The 19,297-nt window shown below is 42.9% G+C and overlaps 2 protein-coding genes across 4 annotated transcripts in view; one reads left to right on the top strand and one right to left on the bottom strand.

Annotated features, from left to right (window-relative positions):
* Window positions 1–209: 209 nt before the first annotated feature.
* TUG1 (taurine up-regulated 1) lies at window positions 210–1,537 on the bottom strand (the record flags this gene model as incomplete). Its single annotated transcript, XM_072952825.1, has 1 exon — window positions 210–1,537. A coding segment is annotated over one exon (465 nt), but the record flags the coding sequence as incomplete, so codon positions are not given.
* A 267-nt stretch (window positions 1,538–1,804) lies between these two features.
* The window catches only part of MORC2 (MORC family CW-type zinc finger 2), a 36,287-nt gene continuing 18,794 nt past the window's right edge, over window positions 1,805–19,297 (top strand). The window contains exons 1-5 of one of the 3 annotated variants that reach the window (XM_015250999.3): window positions 1,805–3,083; window positions 9,265–9,318; window positions 11,451–11,485; window positions 16,654–16,722; window positions 17,232–17,322. In XM_015250999.3, the coding sequence (XP_015106485.1) occupies window positions 3,016–3,083; window positions 9,265–9,318; window positions 11,451–11,485; window positions 16,654–16,722; window positions 17,232–17,322 (317 nt within the window). In that variant the 5' untranslated portion in view covers window positions 1,805–3,015. Of the gene's footprint in view, window positions 3,084–6,607; window positions 6,626–9,264; window positions 9,319–11,450; window positions 11,486–16,653; window positions 16,723–17,231; window positions 17,323–19,297 lie in introns of those variants that run through there. The other 2 variants (XM_006218047.4, XM_072953272.1) reach the window with 2 other exon arrangements.

Genomic DNA, 19,297 nt, shown 5'->3' on the forward strand with positions numbered 1-19,297 from the left:
AACACTTTCAATCTACTGACCCGGAGGTTCAGCAGAAGTTCTAACAAAACTTTTCAAAGAATGTTAGCCTTCAATTAATAAAGACAAACCCCCAAACATCTTCAGGAATTCCATGCCTGGTTCAGTCTGTTCCAGTAAGCCAGCTTGCTAAAAATCCACCTGCACCATTAATTAGCTGGACTTGGCAGCACCATTTAAACAAAAGCCTGCTTACTATCAACCACACGACTAGGAATATAAAATAGGAGCAAGTAACGGATGGCAACCATGGTCATGGAAAATGGTCAAAGAAAGAGTCAGAAAGGTAATCAGGCACCAGAAAAAAAAAAGTTGTTGGGACAAAAATTAAAGAGGCTTCTTGATGCTAGAGAACACAACCACTCCTAGTTTTAGCTGCTTTATATGGGGTGCCACTGTACCATGCGCATCAGCCACCCTTCAGGCAACCCACGGTGAAAGGACTCAGAATAGAAGCCAAGCAGTGGAGTGTTGTTACCCCGAATATCCACTATGCATATAACAGCTCACATATCCCAGGGATTCAAACAGGGGCTTCAAATTGGTTCTGAAAGGGCCCAAATAACATCTAGGCCTCAGTTTCCTCCTTGTGGCAAAGGAATTGTGGTTCTTAAAAACTCTTCCGGGTCAGTCCCCTCTGAAAACTTGTTGGCGATGGATCCTCATTCCCTTAAAATGCACATTCCCACTAGTTTCTGCATACAATTTCAGAGAATTTGGGGATCCCCAACTCCAATCCAAGGTTCCCAGGTTCAAAATCCAAGGACTGGACAACTAAGTTTCCTTACAACTCAAAAAAACAAACAAAAAGACACCCAACCGTTACGAACAATAATCACCCCTTGCATATACGGACTTTTTACCATTTACAAAGCGCTTTCATCCCACAAACATTGATAGGTAGAGGAGGAAACTGAGGCGCAGACAAATTACAGGGTGACTTGCCTAAGGTCACTCATCCAGCTGGTGGCTAGGCCCGGAAGCAAACCCAGCTCTTCCGACTCCGGAGCTCGTCTCCCCACCCCGGAGCAGGCGCCAGAGCTCCCGCCCCCCACTAAGGCGGCATAAGGAGGAAAAGGCAAAGTAGAAAGCCCACCACCAACCATCCCCCAGCCCCCTCCTGCCCCCCCAACTGGGTCCTTGCAGGCCCTGAAGGGTGGCGCCAGGCCTCCAGGCCGGCCCCGGCCACCCCAGCTTCCCCGGCCGCGCCAAATCCCGCCGCCGCCGCCTCCCCGGGAGCGGGGCGGAGCAGCTGCCCGCCGCCGCCGACCACCCGGACGACTCCTCGTCGAATCGCAAACGCATAGGCCGCCGCCCGAGTTCTGCGTACGAGAAGAAAGACACGGCGCGAGCGCCAACGGCCACCGGGCGCGCGCCGCGGCGGCCGGGCCTGCGCCCCAAGAGCTGGATGCCAGAGCAGGAGAAAGAGCCGCCAACCGATCGCTCGATCGACCGCGCGCCCGCTCCTTCGCCCTACCAGACCGGGGAGGGGGGGAGGGCGCGCCAGGGCTTCTTCGAGTTAGGGGCCTGACTCCCCGGCGACGAGACAAAATGGCTCCTCCGGTCCGCGCCGCAGCTACCGTCCCGGCTGCGTCGCTCGGCCCGCCCCCGGTACTGTTTCTTTAAATGGCGGAGAGGGTCAAGAAAGCAGGAAGAGAGGCGCGCGCTCTCACGTGACAGGGGAGGGTCCGGCTAACAAGATCCGGTCACGTGGAAACACGCTACCCACGAATCAGGAGGCGTCACATCAGGGCGGGGGCGGGAGGAGTTGTGGCTCTGTGATTGGCCGAAAGCGCCGCGGAGGCCTCGGGGGCTTGGGGCGTCGGGGAGTGCGCGAGGCGGCCTGGGTTGTGTGCGCTAGCGGAGACAAAGCGGTGGCTGAGGTGGCAGTGGCGGCAGCGGCAGCGGCGACGGAGCAAGCCCTAAACGCCTAATTTCGTGGTGCTAAGTCCCGTCACCATCTCATCCAGGCGGCGCGTGGGCGGCTGGTCTCGCGGCGGCGGCAGCGGCAGCAGCGGCGGCGGCGGAGGCGGCGGCAGCAGCACATGGTTCCAAGAGCGCGCTGCGGTTGTTGGGTTCCAATTCCGTGGGGAGGGACAAAGGCAGCTGTGAGCGCCGGGAAACGCCCAGTCGGTTGGTGTGCTCGCCACTGCCCTCGATCCGGGCTTTGAAAGCTGGGACTAACTCTTCTCCGTGAGGTGGAGACCACGGGACCGAGGCCAGGAAAGGGCCTCAGAGGCTGAGGCCGCTGTCTGAAGGAAGTGGGGGAGGGGCGCGGCCCGCCTGAGATGATTTGGGTGGGTCAGTTCTGAGGCGACGTAGTGGGTCACTGTGAGGTAATCTGACCCAAATTGGGGCCGACAGCAAGCTAGGTTTGGTCCAGGCTTTGAAAACGAAAGTCGGTCTTCAGCGCTTAGGAAATCTTTAAGTCAGTGTGGTGGTGAAACCGGAACCAACGCCATATGCACTCCATCAACATCGTGGTCACCAGTCTGGGGCTTATTGAAGGATCCTGGGATCTTTGATGGCGAAGACATGGGTGGTTATCCACTTATATGACAGAAGTTGCTAGATTTCCGGATTGGTAAATTTCCTCAAGAAATTTAGAGGAACAAAGAAAGGCTCTAAGAACATGAAGATGGAGCAGTAATAAAATCGCCATCTCCAGTATCTTCTACTCCAGCACTAACCACATTCGACTCGCGAACTATCGCAAATTAACGCTAAAGATCCTGAAGAGTACAGATTTATGACGTAGTTCTTCCCAAGATACTATATCATAGTTGTTGAGAAGATTAAACAAAAATTAAAGGAGAAATCAATTATTGTTTTAGACAACCCTTTGAATATATTTTGGATAGATACTAGGTAATCTTGCTTGATTATAGGGAGCACAGATTTACCAAATCTTACAAGAAGGAATCCTGAAAAATTTATTCCATTGTAAGCTTATATTTCCCAGTTAGTAGGTAAAGGACTGGAGACCTCACTGCACTAATGGCCTTCACAAATTACAGCAGTTTGAATCGAGCTCAGCTAACCTTTGAATATCTACACACAAATTCGTAAGTATCCTATAGGTGCCACCGAGGTCGCTGATAACTCTGCTTGATATTAATATGGAAATCCTTTCCCAGAAAATTTTACCCTTTTACTTTTTGGGATGTGTCACTGGATGAGTCTTGAGCTCTGTGTGGAAGAACTGAGATCAGTGAAATATTTGTTGCTAATCCGGAAGAATATGATCTTTATTGGATTGAAATTTATTTGATCAAATGCAAGCTAGTTACTTGGAGTCAGAATATTGCGTTGTTTCATTCAAGTGTTTGATAGGAATCCACAAGTACTATTCTTTGGATCGCCAAAAGTTGGACTGTTATATTATCAACTCCTTCTCTTTAGTGACAACAGTCAAAACAGTTGGGTTATACCAAGCCTTTTCTAAGAAGGAAAAAAGAAAAAAATAAAAAGAATGAAGACATTTAAATGACAACTTGTGAGAAGAAATTATTTTTTTCCCCAGGAAACAGTTGGCTTCATTTCTCTGGGAAATTCACCCTCATCCAATATAGTTTGTATACTCTAAGCAGGAAGTGACAACTTTATTAAACCCATGATTTAAATAGTGTTTTCACCAAATGTGTGCAAGTCCCTGAACAAATAGTGTGTTCATGGTTCTTGAGTTTGTGAAGAGATTACCATCACTCCACATTGTTCTGGAATGTTTCACGGTTAATCCTTTTGCCCACTCTTGGAAGTAATCCAGTGAGGTCATAACTAGTTAGGTTATTTATTTATTTTTACATTCATTTGGCACTTTTCAGGAGAAGGTAAGTAATCTCATTCTAGTATCTGGAGAGATGATGAGCAGCTAAATGAATGGCCCAGAGATCTGAAGAACCACCCTCATGGTTGAGAATATAGACTTCAGTTATCCAGTAATAGTACAATAACTTAGTATTTTATAGGAAAGGACAACATATTATTTGTGATAACATCTGTAATTCTCTTGTTTGCAGTTTTTCCTATGAAGGTAATAAAAATTATCTGAGTAGTGAAGTTAATATGCCAAACGAGAGGCTGGTTTTGTTTCTTTTAGGAAGATTCTTATTGAATTAGAGTGTTTGAGTAGGTATTATAGGAGTCACCTAGGTGAAGTCTCATACTGTGGATGATGAATGTGAAATTCAGCTAGATAAGGTCTCTGATCAAAGGTTATACTCATCTAGTTGAAAGCATAGCCTTGGATAAAACCTTCAGTATCCTTTTGTATACTTGAATTGCCATGTTAAGATCAAGCAGTTGAAGGGCACTTAGATGTTCACAGGTGATTGTGTTTGGTAAGTTCAATTCTGGATTTTGGAATTGGGGCCTTATTTGGAATGACAAACTATGTATGATCTTGGAAGACCATGAATGAGATTTCAGGAACTGGACTCTTATTCCAGCTTCCCCAAAGACTGATAATAGTAACAGTTAATTGCTTCATACCAATCATTTTAAAACATAGTCTAAAGTAATCTTTATAGAAACCCTGCTGGGGTAAGAATTATTCCTATTTTGCATTTGAGGAGACTGAGGCTCAAAGCAATTAAGTTACATACCACAGCTGCTATGTGGCAGATTTAAGGCACCAAGGTTCAAGGCAGTAAGATTTATCTAGTCACATGGTTAGTGCTTTTAACCATTAGGCAGCACTGACTTAGTCAGTTTTACCTTTAAGGGCTTGTTTCTTTGTCTAAAGAGCAATGGGTTCACTTTCCACTTTGTCTTCAATTTCAGTTTATCTCAATGAACCTCTAATTTGAAAGTGAAACTGGAGAATTTTCTGTGAATTTAGCTTACCGTGTTGAACTGGAACCACTTGCTTGCATGAACATTTTGATGGTTGTATGTATCATTTTGGAAGCTCTGGAGTTATTATCTGGATTACACCTTTGATGTTGTTTACTTTTGAATGTGTCCAATCCTGCCAGAAGAAAATATGAACCCCAGGATACTTAGATAGGTTTTTGGTTTGTAACCAATTTCAAGACTGTTCTTTGTGACCTGACTGGAAGTTCATTTCTAGAGGAAAAACACTTTAAAATTTTCATAAAATGTGACTTGTTACTTGTAATGATGGTAATGTATCTCCTCCTGTTACTGGTGCAGTTTACTTTCAGAGAAGGGAGTTTTTGTCTTACACGCTTTCTTTGTTCTAATTTAAAAAAACAAGACCATTTTAGGGTGTCTGACATCTACAATGTTGCCATATTGTCAATTATGAAACAAACGACCCTTTGTTTACCTCCCAGTGTAGACTTTTGAGCAGAGTCCAGGATAGAGGGGTGAAAATCAGTGTGGTGCAGTGAAAAAAGCATGGGCTTGGGGAGCCAGCCAAGCTTGGGTTTGATTGCTTCCTGGCAGTTCCTTGGGTGGATCGACTTATTTGAGCCTCAGTTTCTTCATCTGTAAAATGGGGCTAATCTGACAGTGTTTATGAGGATTATGTAAAATGTCTATAAGGTAATTAGATTGTACATGGTACACAATAAATACTGAATAGATGATGATTATTTTTCTATTTATAATATGAGCTTATATAAACCACAAGTTGGTCAGTGTGGTAGCAACTTGCTGTTTGGTGCTTGTCATCAGGCAGATAAATTCTTAGGTAATTCTGGAGCATCTGTTGGAGATACTAAACACTTGTTTTAAATTTTTTATTTTTGTAGTAGGTCTACAGTAACTGGATGGTTATTCTCTTGATTATATCAGGGTTGAGGTTTGAAGCCTGGGAAATTCTAACATGAAAATCTTAGGCTAATTTCTTTTAATACTGGATGTTGCTCATATGAGGTGAATGAAATTAGGGTTTTTAAAGAAAAATTTTATGTTGTTACTGCTCTTTGTAGGTTTTGGTTACTGCTGGTATAAAGTTGACAAGCAGTCTAGGTGCCAGATTCCAGATGTAGTGGTGGTAGTGATGTTCCTTTGGTGTAAGGTGTGTATCTTAAGTCACTCTGTTTGCAGTATTGCTGGGTGGTCTGATAGGGCAGGGTGCTTAAGTGTAAGATGTCTGCTTTATATGTGTGTTCCTGGTGGCATATTTAATAAGTTGTTAACTCGGTTGTATGATATTTTGGGGTTGTTTTATCAGTGTGTGAAGTAACCTGTTAACTCTAGAGACGGTATTTCTTGTGATGTGTAATCCTGTTGAAACGTGGGTCCACACTCTAAATATATTAAAGCTGTCTGAATGTAAAATGGTTGCTCTAGAACTTTCTAGCTTTATTTTCTAGCAATTGAGGCAATAAACTCTTGACAAGATATCCACTACTCAGCAGTATCCAGATACTTAGCAGAAGCTATCAGTGTGTGATGGGCTTATGGGTAGTCTATCTCTGAATCTGAATTCAGTCTGAATATAAATAGACCATTTCCTTACATAATGAGTAGATTCACACGTGAATTTGTTGCTGGAAATGCTGAGCTGCAAAACTGTTTTGATCATGCTACAAATGGTGTAAAGCTACAGTCATTTGAAAGTGAAAGAGTCTTTTAAAAATCTTTGTCTTTTTCCAGATGGTTGATCTTTCTTGGATCACATGCAAAGAATCTTTAGGTCTGTGAAGAAAAATTTCCTTTGATACTTACACAAATATCTCTAACTCAAATGTTATTAGCCATGAGCTTACCTCTTTGAATATTATTTGAAAAAAAAAGGGAGAGTTTTCTCAGTTGGTATGTTTCGGTTCTTACGGTTTTAAGAGATACTGAGAGCTTTAGTTCTAGCATTTGTTAGGAACAATTATTCAGTTGGAGGTTTGGAAAAGATTTTGAATGTTGTATCTGACCTTACCAGCGGTTGTCACAAAAGGCCCCTTTTATGATGTGTAAGTGCACATCATGAAGGTATCCCTTAGCTACATTTTAAAGCTACTTTTATCTAAAATATGTATTGTGGAACAGCATTAGTACTGTATGGAACAACAAACATTTGAAATATTTTCTTTAGAGTCTAAATGAACAAAGGCAGTTTTCTAAACACTGTATAGAAGGCAGTGAAAACTCACGCAGAGGTGCTTTGTGCTTGCCCTTTTGAGATCTTACTGAATTTTAAATGTCTCTAATTTTCATGTGAAGCAATCAGAAATATATATTGCTGAGAAGCAGTTGCTATTCCTATTTTTGATTTCTTTGTCGTAATGGCAAAAGTATCAGAATTAGTTTTCCAGATTATTCATATTCACCATTGTCACTACAGATGACAGTAGGCCAGATACATCATTCTTTAACTGGTCTGTCCCAAAGATTTCTGCATACAAGATGTAGGCTCATTCTTAGTATGATTGTGTTTTTTTTTCCCCAGGAGCTATATTTCTGAGATTCCTTGACTTAAAGTGCAAATTCTTTTTGAAATGAGAAATACTGCAATAGAATTTATTCTGTATTTTCATATGACAACCTTGAAAAATTTTTAAAAAATTTTGAGTATAGAAAACTAATTCACTTTGTCAGTTTCAAAGTCAGCTGCTAAGTCAGATAGCAAAATGATTGCTTGAAAGCTTGAGGGCAAATATTAGATTTACTTTTAACGTGTATTACCTTCAACAAATCAGCTTAATTTTCTAGTTTATTTTTCCCTATTAGCGGAGTAATCTACAGAATACTTTTTTTGTTTCTTTAGTTGATAATTTGAAGAATTTAAGATGATTGTAGAGACAAATATTTTTGATAATTAAAGATATGGCTGTTTTATGTAGTTTTTAAAAGAAAAATGTAAAATAATCAAAACTTCAATTTTAATGAGAAGAGTTTGAGCTCTGTCTTCTAGGTGATTTGGAGATAAAATATCTACTTTTTGTTGAAACGTCATTGGTGCTGCCTTTGAATCAGCAACAGATATTTTCACTGATCTCATGGGAAAAATTTCTTGCTAAATTTCCAAGAACTGGTAGTTTTAATTAAAAATTTGCACTTGTGAAATTTTGAAGATTTACTTGAAGAAAAACCAGTGTTCCTGGACAGTTCAGTTCTGGGTATTTATTTTATAAATAAACATTTTACTATTTGCTTTAAACAATATAGTAAGTGCTCAAAGAATCTTAATATTGTTATAATTCATAAATTTTGAGAAATTTTCACTTTATTGGCTGAAACTATACCAAAAAATCAGCTGGAATAATACTGTTATTTTTGAAAAATTGATGATGGTAATGTATTACGTAGGTTAATGCTTTTATATTTTCTTTAATTAGAAGTCAAGGTTTCTGGTGGAGGGTGGGTATAGCTCAGTGGTAGAGCACGTGCTTAGTGTGCATGAGATCTGGGGTTTAATCCCTAATACCGCCATTAAAAAAAAGTCAGGATTTCTAGGTGGTTCTAAGGTAGACACATCCCACTTTTATATCTAATAAGGACTACTTTGGGAAATAACACAAGTTAAGGAGGATGTAAATGGAGGAAGAATTAGAAGGAGACATCTTATGCATAAATATCATCTTTACTGAGTTCTGAATAACATGGTAATTGTGAATTTATCCCACCCAAATTTTGAGCAGCCTCCTTGAGGAGGAGATGACCATTGGCTTCCCTCCTTGAAGGGGCTAATTTTAATAAGGGCCCTAGGAGACCACACCAAGGCTTTATTCTCCTAGAAGGAGTTATTAACAAGGGTCTTGAATTCCTTTCTTTAATGTGGAGAAAGTTCTGTTTTTAGCCAAAATTGGGGAAAGTCAGGAAATGGATTGTTCCCTCCCTTCTCCCACCTTTCAAATGGAGTGTTTTTGCTTATAAATTGCACAAAACTGAATCGGTTTCCACCAGAAGATCGCACACAGGTATTGTCCACTGAGCATGCCTAGAGATACACAGAAGCTGACAGTGGTTTAGGCAATGAAAAATAAAATACAGGCATTTTTCTAGGTAGAATATGGAGAGTGAAAAACACTGCTTTTAGCAGTAGTACTCAGGAATCTAATGCTTCAGGGTGGGTTCCTCTGCTCAGCCTACTAAGAATAAACATTTCTCAGTAGCTAGCAGGACTTGACAGATTAACACTTGAGGGGGACTAAGCAAGCTCTGGAAAGACTTGAATTGTGGAGAAGCTTAAACCTCAATAGTGTAAATTGACAATGCAAATGGCAAGTTTAGTTTTGCTTTTTTTTTTTTAAGCTTTTAAATATTTTATAACTAACTTTTTATTAGGAGTCATAGTTCAATTCCATAATTCTTTTGCTGACTCAGTGTTTATCTTTTCAGAACTACTCATGAATTCTTGTTTGGTGCTCTTGCTGAACTGGTTGATAATGCCAGGTATGTGGTCTTCAGGCACATGACCTGTGCTTGAAAACTTTTTGGGTTGTTGTGACCTTTGCCCTCTGAAGACTTGGGAGGAAGGCAGTTTTGTTGCAAATGTGACTCACTTCTAAGAGGCCTCCTACCCAAAAAGTATTTTTAATAGCACATTAGTTGATACTTTAATTCATTGTTGTGTTCAAGCCTAAAAATAGTGAACTTATGACCTCCAAAGCTACCCTCCCTTGTGTATTTGAGCAAGATAATTGTAGTGAAACACAGGCAATTAAGATAAAAACCTAGGAATCTAATTAATGGAACAAGCTCTGTTTTAGCTTGTTACCAGGACAGTACACCGTGTAATGCCTTTTAAATTATGCCAGAGTTCTGTGTCTTCCCAGAATACAGTGGGCCCTCTGTATCTGCAAGTTCTACATCTGTGGATTCAATGAACCACAGATTGAAAATACTGAAAAAAAATTTCCAGAAAGTTTCAAAAAGCAAAACTTGAATTAACACACACTGGCAACTATTTATATAACATTCACATTGTGTTTGGTATTATATGTAACCCAGAGGTGATTTTAAGTAAACTGGAAGATGTGCATAGGTTGCACCATTTTATACAACGGACTTGAGCATCTGCAGATTTTGGTGTCCCCAGGTGGTCCTGGAACCAATCCGCTGTGGATACAGAGGGGGTGACTGTATTTATTGTCAAATGACTCTAGTTGATCAAAGCATCTTCCATTGTTAGCAGCTGTGCTTGAGAGAAATCATTCTTCAGTACTGTTATACTGAGTTCTTAGTGATAGAAACCTATAAATGTTGCTGTGCAAGACTGAAATTTGTGTTGGTTTAGAGATAAATAGCAAAGTCCAAATTATGATTTTGTTTATATCATGAAAATATTGTCTTAGTCTTGTTTCTGAATTCAAAGATAAAGTTCATACATGGTATTTATTGGCCAAGTTTGATGACTAATAAAGGAAGAGAAGACTAAGAGTTGACAGAAGCACTTTCTAAACAGCTCTCCAGTTAATGAGCTTGCTGATAGGTCTACCTGTGCCTGTGTTATAAACCTATGCTGTTACTGTTTTTATTATTGTTATTCACTGGAGTGCTCGTGGAAGTGTGCTAGTTAACAAATTGTTTAACCAGAAAACTCCCATTTTTCGATATTTTCAGTTGTTTCAATCCTTGCTGACTCATAATATTTATACTCAACTTAAAAATCTTGTAGCTTAATGGAACCATGTTTGAACTTGCCACTTGTTAGGTTAGTGAGACCATAGTGTATTTTGGCAGGCTGCATTTTTTGTAGATCATACGGTTAACTGGAGATTACCGGGGAATATATGTTCCTGTTCATGCACACATTTTGCCAATCTCCCTCAGTTTTGAAAGTGTTTTTATGTCTTTGGGAATAGGTGCATGTAGAGTTGTATGGATTTGTGTGGGTTTTTTATTTTTTTGCATTTAAAATGCATGAAACTCTGTTTGCCTTGTTTTCCTTGCCTACAGTTGGCAGAATTGGGCTAGATTACTTTCAAGCCTTTATGGAAAACTTCATTGATGAGTGAACTTTTATTTCAGCTGATGGCTGGAGTCTAATGGGGTGTCCCAACTTTCTTTCAAGCTTAAAGAGGAAAAGATTATGGACTTGCGAATCAGTCTGCTGACTGTAGTGTATATACCATGAGACCTGATTTTTCTTAGGTTTTGTGGCAGGTTATTGCTTTCCCTTTTTTTTCAGTATCTTGGTAAGGAAAAATGGACAAGTTATTGGAACGTTTTTTATGCTTGCAATCAAAAGAGTGATTTGAGTCATTTCTTACTGTGTAAAGGGAATGTTCTTATTTATCTTTTAGATGTTTTCACTGTGAACTTCTTATTAAAAAAATGTATCCAGGCCCTATGTGTCATGTGATTATTTAAAATAATTTGGAGCTCCAGAAGTGTTTCACAGACATATAAGGAAAATTGTGTTGCCAAGTATAAAAGTATAGCTTTAATCTATACAGAATTTCTTTAAAAACTGAAAATAGAGTCAAAATAGTATGTATCCCACTCAAAATACTGTGTGTTTTGATGGTTGATATTTCATATTCTCATTTGAATCTTGATTTTTTTTTCTTCTAACTTTGCAGAGATGCTGATGCCACCAGAATAGATATTTATGCAGGTAAGACATACATCAGCCCTGTCTTCTGACTCCCAGTTCCTGAAAGCATTTATTGCTGTGCCTAAAAAGAAATGAGTAGGAAATAACTGGTTTCTGGATCCTGGGTAGACAGCCTGATTACTCCAGGCCTTAGGCAGAAACAGGGCAGCCCTGGTCAGACTTAATAACAGAAATCAAGAATATTGGTGTGAAGAAACTAACATGGGGTGCCCAGATCTAGAGATATATTTTTAAAAAGCCACTAGGAGATTTCTGGGGAAGATGGAATAGGGTAATGGGGAGAGAAATGACCAAGTACCACTGATTTTCCTGATTGGAATTAGCAGGTGGCCAGGCTTGTGGTTTCTCAGCCAAAGAGAGATCTTATTGGAAGCCCTCTCCTCCCTCTGCAACCTTGGGGATCTCCCTTCTCCAAGTCCTAACTTGGAGAGTTGCTGGTATCAGTTGTATAAAACAGCTGGGCAACGGGGTTGGCCCTGAAGTCTGCAGAGATGTTTTCAGGCAGAGGAGTCAGGTAGGAAGGAGGGCTGCTTTGCTTGGAATTTAAAGATATTGACAGCATCTGCTGTTTTGCTTATTTAATTGGTTCTGCTTCTTGGCAGTGAGATCCTCTTTTTTTTCTAGAGTGAGTGTGACAGTGGAAGAATTCTTAGTCATTATCATTAGGTACCCCACACCTTCGTTTTTATAGATAGTTTGCTTCCTGCCTGTTCAGTGTTTGTACCAGCACAATTTTTGTCATTTGAATGCTAAAAATTTGGAAGTAGAGTTAGAGGAAAATGACTTTTAAATCCAATTTGGCTAGCATGATCTGTTTTTCTGACAGACTTTTCTGAAAAGTTTGAGGTAATATTTTAAGTAACATTGTCTACCTTCTGAGAAGACTTGAGTGTTTTGTGGGAATATACAATTGTCAGATAGCCCCTCTTCTTCAGCGCATTTGATAAATGGGAATAAGCCCACAATAAGAAGTAGTTCTTAGAACCTCCAGTGTCATATAATTACAAAGAATCTGTCCAAATATGAATTTCTTATACCTGAGACTTTGGAGGAAGGAGAATATTCAGAACAGCTAAAAGTCAGTTATACTGGTTAAATTCTGAAAGCTTTCTGTTCAGAAGGCTCTGTCAAAGTGGTGAAAAGGAGACTCCTTTTATTTTTAGAAGAAAGTGACAGGAAAGGGGACACAGCAGAAGAATGTTAGAAGATGGGTGCTAAGCCCGCAGGCCAGATGGAGGCATCATTCCCAGGCCACAGTATGTGTTTTACCTCCCAGTGTGCTTCAGTGAGGAGTCACAACAGCCACCTCTGGAAGAAATGGCGGCTGTCTTAATCATCGCACAGATGGCACATGAAGAGTGGGCCTCTACTCCAAGTGATGTTGAAAGGACAGATTATCACAGCCACGTCTATTTGGAAGAAGCTTTTTGAAAGAGATCATCTCTGCTCCTTTTTGCCACCCTTGGTGGGTGAATTTCAGCAAGGAAATTCAGTGCTTTACACTTGGAACGCAGCAGAACCAAGTTGAATTTCAGTTTAAATGAAAAAGGCCCTGTGAGCATTTACCCTGTGCTCAGTGTGACAGCTCTTAGGCTTTGGGAGGAATCCAGAGCTAGTGAGAGGGGCCTTTGCTGAATTCTCATTAGAGAGTTGCCAATTGGAGAGAGAGTTAACCATCTACAGATGATGAGAGAACAGTAACTCCATCTTGAGGGAACTGTCAGAGTCATTAAGGAGTAAATGGTGTGGTAGGAGCACTAAGCTCTAAGCACTACAGCATTTTGGAGAAAGACTTGATTTACTCTGAGTACCTTGAGACTGGAATCTTGACTGAGGTGCCCTTAACTTCACACTTCTCTACCTCAGTGCCTCATTAACACATTCAATGGGAGGAATTGAGGCAACCTCTTTACAAGCAGAACAGTAGGATTAGTAATATCTTACACTATAAAGTGTTGTTAATATACGGGGGGAAGTATTTTCCTGTCTCCCATTCTGAAACTAAATGAGTACTGAACTTGGAAATCTCCCCAAAGATCAGATACAGTTTGAGTTCACAAATTCACATTTTAATTTAAACTTAGGAAGGGCGAGAAAGGAACCAGACTCACTTAGCCAAAAGCATTCCTGTTAGTTGAGGCCAGACCATAATGTGCCTGTCAGAAGTAGACTGTTTTTTAATTGAGTTTCTGGACTTCCTTGGACAGGGACTGCCATTCCTCAAAAATCCCTTTTGTGGGGCCAGGTCAGTGGTTAGTAAATGGAAAATTAGTTGGAGCAAATGTCACTGAAACGAATACTGCTCAAACAGATTGCAGAGTATGATGAAGAACTTGGATGTCATTCTGTTACAGCCTCTGCTAAGGACAGCATTATTTTATCACCTCTGACTTTTGACTTATAGCTCCATATCACATCGCTTCTCCAGCTTCTTTTTTTCCCCCCTGTTCTCCCTAATGGGAGTTGGAGGGAGGAATGTCAGGCTAATTTGAAGAAGCTAGACTTGGCCCTGTTGGGGGAAGCTTAGACGTGCAGCCTTCCACACTGGTTCTGTCATTGTACACAGCTGCTGCAAGGGTCTGACGGGCAGCTGCAGAGAAGGCAGTTTGGCTTTGCCCTCCTGGACTTGCTTCCAAGATGTATGCTGGGAAGAGGAGCAGACAGTCTCCAGCTGCTTAGACTCCCCTCTGCCTAGAGCTCCCCCATCATCCTCAAAATCCTTTCCTTGGAGGCTTCACGTATCACTCAGTTGACTGAGTAAAGTATATAAAAGGTGTTAGGAATGTACCTCTAACTGGTAGAGAGTTTTGAGCAGGGAAACCTCTTAGTTCTTGCTGTCTCTAGCTCTGTGCTTCTCAAAGAGTGGTCCTTGGTGGGCAGTATCAGCATCACCTGGGTGCTTGTTGGAAATGCAAGTTCTCAGGTACCACCTCAGACCACGCAGTTAGATCCTGCAGGTTGGAGCCCAGAATTGGGTGAGCTACTCTTGCTCCAGCTGACACTCTTCTCAGTCTCCTGCTTAAACCCTCTTGCTTCCCTGATCTGCTGCAGAGAGTGGCGGTCACTGGACTGTAAGCTCCGTGGAGGCAGTGACCACATCTGCATTGTTCACGGCTGATACCTTCATCACAGAGCCAGGCACGTCAAGTGAGTGAGTGATTGGGATGAGACTATAGCTAAGTGAAGGTGCCAGGCTGCCTGTTCCAGAGCTGAGGGCGTGACTGCTCTGTCTGCTAGTCTGTCTCGGCCCTGAGGCAGTGCTGTACATGACACGGACCTGGACACTTGGAGCTGCTTACAGGCTGTTGGTCACTGTGTGGCCGGGAGAATCCTCCATAGATGGGTCTCCTAACCTCGTAAATCACATGAGGAGCTTTGAAATGAAGTCCTTGAGCAAGAAAGGGACCTCAGACCCACTGTTAGGTGATGATTGTACGTAAAAACAGCCTGTGAGTCCTGTCCTAACACACCAGGGCCTAGAAGTAACTTCCTAGATAGTGTTCAAGAAATCCCAGGAATCCTTGGGGATTTTTCAGACACACTTGGCTCCAACCAGTTTCTAGATCCCAAAGCAGAGTATCCATGTATGTCTTTATGGCTGAAGTGTGCAGCAAACGGCTCTTGGCTAGATTTAGGACACTTCCTTTACCATGCTCTGTCTCTGACCCTGTTTGTCTCTATATTGACACTTTGCTTCTTCCAGAAGGAAACTTTGAAGACTTTTTGCAGTTTTCTTGTGCTTGTGTCTGCTTCCCAGCTCTTGTGTGGATTCTCCAGGGTCTGATGAGAGGCACTGCCACAAGGAGAAATTTTCTTATCTATCAAAAGTACTTCCAGGAAGGTCTTTGCCCTCAGACTTTCAAGAAGCACTTGTTATTAATGTTTCAGCAAAGTTCAGCTTCCTGAACACTGAGTAATACTTGAAAATCTCTGTGGTTTATCGTACTTCTGAAATGGCATTTTAAATTGCATTAACTAGTCCATTTAACAGAAGCCAGTTGTGACTTAACTTGAATCTTTAGCCTGAGGGAGAACAAGGAGCATTTCAAACTGAGATTCCCCAGCTAAGATAGTTGTATAAAGTTGGTGAGCTGCAGCTTGGAGCAGAAAAAAAGTCCTCTGTTAGGAACTAGACTGAAGCAGCCTTGGGCTTGTCCCTGTGGTACCTTAAACTGACCTTCCTCTGTTTAGTAGACGTGCTTTCCTGATTGCAAGGCATGTGCTAGTCCTCTTTCGCCCATCTAGTCCTCATCATTGGGGCCAGAAGTCACCTTGGAAATGCTAGGATGGTCCCTCCCTATTTGGGACTATCTCCAGTTTTGGTGATATGCTCAGACCCAGGCTGCTTGGAGTAACCGCTTACTGCTGCAGAAGCTGCTGAAAGAAAAGGGTCTTCTAGCCACTGGAGTGGCAGCCGTAGTCTGTTGCATTCCCTTCCAGCAAGCTCTGCCATGGCTGCTCTGTGTCTTACTGTCAAAGGGCTGTTCCTCCTCCCAGTCAAGTAGGTCCGGCTGAAAACCAGGCAGCTCTCACTGTGCTCTGTGCCCTCTCACTCCTGGGTTGGGGAGCCATGCCAAGGACCTGTAGCATGGAAGGGATGTGGCAATGGCTGCATATGTCCCAGAAACTGCATTTGGCCCGGGATGGTCATGTGAAGACTTAGTAATTCACCTTCTAGATAGCCGCTGCCACCACTGTGTCCATAGCATGTCCGACTTGAACACTTTGTCTGAATGCTGCCGTACCCTTAACCTGCAGAGGATGTGCCCTGCTGAATTTGAGCAGTGTTGGTGAGATGCAGCGTGTAGTGGCTGGAGTATTTTAGTGTCCACGTTAGAGGGCAGAGAGGCAAAAGGATGACTGCTGTGTGTGAAATACATGCATACTCAGTGGTCCTGGCTGTCGTTAGATGCTGGACTAGGTGTTGTCTGCCCTCCTCATAGACTGTCTCAGGCTTGGTCCTGAACTGGAAGGCATTGGGGAACCTTTGAGGGGAATTCCCACCCTCAAGGGCCCTGCCAGTTAACTCAAACTAGCCAAGACTGAGAAAGATGCTAGGTTTGACCTGGCTCTTTTGACCCAAGTTTCATGTTGATCCTCCTGGTCATACCTGAGCTGCCACCCTCTGCGGAGTAACTACCCAGTAATGGCAGCTTCTTCTTTTACAGAAAGGAGAGAGGATCTCCGAGGAGGTTTTATGCTTTGTTTTTTGGATGATGGAGCAGGAATGGATCCAAGTAAGTGACAAGTTGATTGCGTCTCTTGGGGAGGTTATAACCATTTTTACGACATACATGCTTTGTTAACTGGATTTTTTGTTGCCTCACTGTTGTGACTAGCAGGGAGAGGGAGGTCCTTGCAACATCTCAGGCTTAATTCCACTAATGGATTTGCTGGGTCTTGTCCTAACATGCGAGGCAGGATCCGAATGGCAGCCTCAAGTCTGTCAGGTTACTGCCTCTTGATTTTGTATCTATCATCTTGCGTAACATCCTGGAGCTGTAGCTGCAGAGGCCTCCCCCAGCCTTATTACCACGTTCTGGTAACAGAACAAGGGCCTCACGACGGCAGCACCGACAGGCCTGTCGGAGGTTGCCTCTTTGCCTTGTGGTTGTGAGTTTCCTTGGATGGAGGTTTTCAGTAGACACATAGCCTTGCTTGGATTTAATGAGGCTCAGACCTTGATTTTTTTGAGTCTGGGAAAGAAAAGCAGACTTTTCACTTTCTCTTGTGCCTGCCACTTCAGGTGATGCCGCCAGTGTGATCCAGTTTGGGAAGTCGGCCAAACGTACACCTGAGTCCACCCAGATTGGACAGTATGGGAATGGGTTAAAGTCGTAAGTATCCTGGGAGCCCATCACAGGACTCAAAACAAGATCAAGCCATGCTGTCCTGCTTCTATCCAGGGAAAATTTCCTTCTCCTTGTCCTTCATCCCTGTAATTCTGGAACAGGAGGAAAGTCAAGAAGGAGTGGTGGTTTGGGGACTTACCAACTGATGTCCAGCCTTTACGTTACAGATCATCCAAAATCATTGAGGTGGGGGAAGCTGTAGGCTTCTCTTGGCACTGTGCTCTGGAACAGCACTGCTCCTGTTGAAAATTCTCACTTTTACCCTGTGGTTAAGGATGCAAGTGGTGGTTTTGTGGGCTTGGGTTACGTCTGAGACGGTGAGGGTGTCGCCCCATGGAGCAGCAGTTCCTGCTGAGCACCTACTGCACAGCACACTTTGTGCCAGGCATTGGGGACCCAGGGTGAGTGAGAGAGACCTGAACCCTCCTCCCCAGGGGACGTAGTCTCTACTCACGTGTCCCGTGAGGCTGGGTATCAGGGACCTACCTAATGTCTTCAGATCCCTTGGACTTCTTTCTCAGCCTTTAGTTCCCACTGGTTTGGTGTTTGGAACGTGTTGTTCTGGTTTGAGTGAAGCCCCAAGAGAAAGATTTCTATTTCTGAAAAGCTCACTTCCAGCTGTACATACCTTTGGATGGAATGAGATTTAGTGGGGTTGGAGTTTGTACAAATGGAATTCTGAGTCACGTTTCCAGTGTGGCTGTGAAAACGTGTTGTTTTGCTGGAGGGAGGGTGGTGTGTGGTCCGTCAGCAGCTTCGGTGGTTTCTTGGGCGCAGCAGGCGTCAGGTGTGTGGGGAAGAGGGGGTGCTTCCCAGGACGGCGGGGGCCTGTTCTTGGGCTTCCCTACTTGTCTTTCTGATGAGCACTTCCCATGTGCCAGGCGCTGTGCTGACAACTTTATTTGGGTGATTTTGTTTAATCCTCACCATAGACCTGTGAGGTGTAGGTACCGTGGTTCTCATATTCGGATGAGGAAATTGCAGTCTGTAGGGGTGAAGTGACTTGCCCAGAGATGTGAAAATGCCCCAGTGTAGAGCAGAGATCTGAACCGTGTCTTTCTGAATGCAGAGCCGACTTTGCCTTCCATCCCCTTCAGTCAAACTGAGGTTCAAATCTGACATCCGCCACTTAACTACTTCTCTGAGCCTCAGCCTCCTCGTTGGTAACTGGGATTATAATACATAAGAATTAAATGCTGTCATTGCTGTGAGAGCACTAGCCTGGTTTCTGACCTCTTATTTACTTCTCCTCCTTTGAGATTTCCGTGGCAGATTCCTGGCCTGATTTGGTGAGTCAGGGGTAGGACCTGTATGTTCCCCAGGAGATTCTGGTGTGGATAGTTTCCACAACTGAGTTTTCCCAGAGTCCGTGTGATGTAAGCAACCCTGACTTCCCATCTGGATCAGCCTCCTTTTCGTGGTTGTATCAGTTCTGTGGCCTCAGACAAGCCTTCTTACTTCCTGAGTATGTTTCCTGCTGTAGATAATGGGCTTCTAATCTCTGACGTTCTCCCTTACTGAGCAAGTTTCAGGAGCAAATGAAATGTGATTCTGCAAGTGCTTGGAAAACCAGGAAGGAAAGCCCACAGAAGTTGAGTGTCATCATCAGCATGTTTTAGAATGACTTTTGCGAAGGACCCGTTGAGTTGGAGCCATCTAGCGTCCAGAGTGTGTTCCTTTTGAAACCAATTTAGAAACTGAGAAAGACTTTCAGGAGGAAGTGATTTGTGGTGAGCATGGGGTTGAGAAGCAGAGAAGTGACATTTTTGTGTTGTTGCTATTTTCCCTCCAAGGTCAGGATCAGAAACAGAGGGAAGAAAGAGGCGCGAGGTGAGAGGTTTTGCCAAATTAGGGCAAGAGCAATCTTTGAGGGAAGGCAAGCCAGCGTGCCTCACTTTGCCACCAGTAAGTTCCAGGGAGGAATGAGGGCTGTGGAGGGAGTGTTGCCAGCACCTCGGGA

The sequence above is a fragment of the Vicugna pacos genome, chromosome 32 (assembly GCF_048564905.1).
Source record: "Vicugna pacos chromosome 32, VicPac4, whole genome shotgun sequence".
Lineage (NCBI taxonomy): Eukaryota > Metazoa > Chordata > Mammalia > Artiodactyla > Camelidae > Vicugna > Vicugna pacos.